General features: G+C 33.2%; 1 protein-coding gene across 1 annotated transcript in view; it reads left to right on the top strand.

The window, feature by feature from the left end:
- Positions 1-666, top strand: part of TMEM67 (transmembrane protein 67) — a 30,583-nt gene extending 29,917 nt beyond the window's left edge. The window contains 2 exon segments of the mRNA XM_009324425.1: positions 1-130; positions 586-666. The exon segment at positions 1-130 is cut by the window's left edge and continues 5 nt beyond it. Of these exon segments, the coding sequence (XP_009322700.1) occupies positions 1-130; positions 586-666 (211 nt within the window).
- Positions 667-2,205: the final 1,539 nt, after the last annotated feature.

Here is a 2,205-nt window from a genome sequence, read left to right as displayed (position 1 = left end):
TTTCAGTGATGTTCTCTATTATGGCAATGAGACAACTCTGCTCATCTTTGATGTCCTGTTTTTCTCCATTGTGGATCTGGCTTCCCAAAGTTTTGTTTTAGCCGCTATTCTAACGTATTTGCAACAAGAGGTAAATTTTAATTTAAGAACAAAATAATGTTTAAAAAACATGGGTTAGTATGGAAGTTTGTATAGTTAACTAGACAATTAAAGCAGTAAGTTAGCAGTTTGTGGTGACAGAAGATTATACTGAGAGCTTATAAAATAGTTCTTTGATTTTTTTTGTCAAACAGGCTTGTGAGAAATTAATTTTATTCACATGCCTGTCATGACTAAAGGGGCTACAAATAACCTTCAGTAGAAAACACAAATATCTGTTAAAATGAATCACACATAATTATATCATATTTCAGGGTGGAAAGATATTGGGAAATATTTAAAAAATGCTAAAGGAAGTTAAGCACCTAATTCACTCATGTTATTTAAGATTTAAAGATAATATGAAGTTGTTATTTTATGTTAGGTACTGAAACATACTGTTTTAAGTATTTCTTTGTTAACACATTTTTTCTAAAATGTTCTTAGATATTTAGGTTTATTCGTAATACACTTGGGCAGAAGAATTTGGCATCCAAAACCTTGGTGGATGAAAGATTTCTCATTTAATTAAGAAGATGAAAAACTTTGTGGAGGAGTTAATCATGGAAATTATGTCCATGATCAAAGCGTCTCTGACCTACAGGTTAATTGTAGTGCACTTTTCAATAATAATAATGCAATGGTTTTGAAATGAATCATTTTTTATATTGTGTGCTATTAAGCTTTATTTCTGTGTATTTACAAACATTTTTTAATTTGTGAACACTAAGCCATAGGCCTTTAAAAGGAAAGGTACATGAAATGAAAATAAGACAGACGTAAACTTACTGTTGTTATTATTAGAATAAGATAAAAATTATTTAATGGCTTTTGCTGAGGTATGGACCACTCACTTTGAGGCAAAAATTTGAGCATTCCAGTTGGCAGGAGAGGCTGTCAACTCTTCAGTTTTCTGAAAATCCTTTAAATCTTTTTCTCTCTTTTTTGGTAATTTATTTTGAGGTATAACGTTTAGCAAACATACTTCCAGTTTTATGCAGCACAGGACTTGTTCTGAATTAAATTAATATGTCAAGAGGACTATTTAAAGATCATTTATTTACAGCAACTCCAACTTGAAATTTTAACTTTTCTTTATTGTGTCATAGTATTGTATGCTTTTGTCTCTTCTCTTGAAGTTTATCATTGTTTTTCTTAGGTGTGGACTACACATGACAAAGTTTCCTTGTGTTTGAGATACAGTAGTGTTACAGCAATGCAGAAAAACAGGCAGAGGAGAGGTTATAGGTATTTGGTGTTTGTTCCTGATCTTCTGTCATCTGATGCGAGATGCCCGGGGAAATACAGTAATTCTTCTGTGCTGTTTCCACACAAGTGAAATAGAAGCAATTGTTCTTATCTTTTTAGAAGTGTTTGCACAGGTGCCTATATATGCTCATGTACCTCTGTCTCTCTAACTTTCTGGCTTTATTATCTTTAGATATAACAGAGACACCATAATCATTTTACTGTCATCATATTTTTGGAATTTAGACAAGTTAATAATTATTCAAGTGCCACTTACTAAGTGTTAAGGGAGATTATGAATGGCCTTCAAAACACCTTGAAGTGAGGTGTCTACCTCCCATTTGTATCTCTGAAAAGTCTCCCTACTTTTTTAAAATTATGTTTTTCAGTAAATGATTGAACTTGAATAGTGTTTTCTGGGTTTATAGCTGTTACTTGTCTTTAGATGATTCAACAAGGGACTTTCACCAGCAAAAACACCATAAAAATGTAAGTCGAGGTTAGCATGCTTATTCCAAAACAGAGGCTGAGGACACAATCAGTTGGACCTAGCAGATTTTCAGTGCAGATATGCTTATCTGAGTTGAAGCAGCATTGAATTTCAGGTGGTTTTGGCTTCATAAAGAGGAACATGTTCTCATGTTGATACCATATCATATCATGATATTAAACTTAAATGGACATAAATCTCAGGGTCACTGTTGCTCGCTATTGCATTTGCTTTTGGTGTTGCAAAACCTCTGCAGCTTGGTAGTCCAATATAGGTGCTATTAACTGATAGAAAGGGTGTCGGCCAGCAAGGCTGTAACAAGGTAGATA

The sequence above is a fragment of the Pygoscelis adeliae genome, unplaced genomic scaffold (genome assembly GCF_000699105.1).
Source record: "Pygoscelis adeliae isolate BGI_AS28 unplaced genomic scaffold, ASM69910v1 Scaffold145, whole genome shotgun sequence".
In the NCBI taxonomy this organism is placed as follows: domain Eukaryota; kingdom Metazoa; phylum Chordata; class Aves; order Sphenisciformes; family Spheniscidae; genus Pygoscelis; species Pygoscelis adeliae.
The sequence above is the reverse complement of the archived record's forward strand: the minus strand, read 5'-3'. Positions and strand labels throughout refer to the sequence as shown.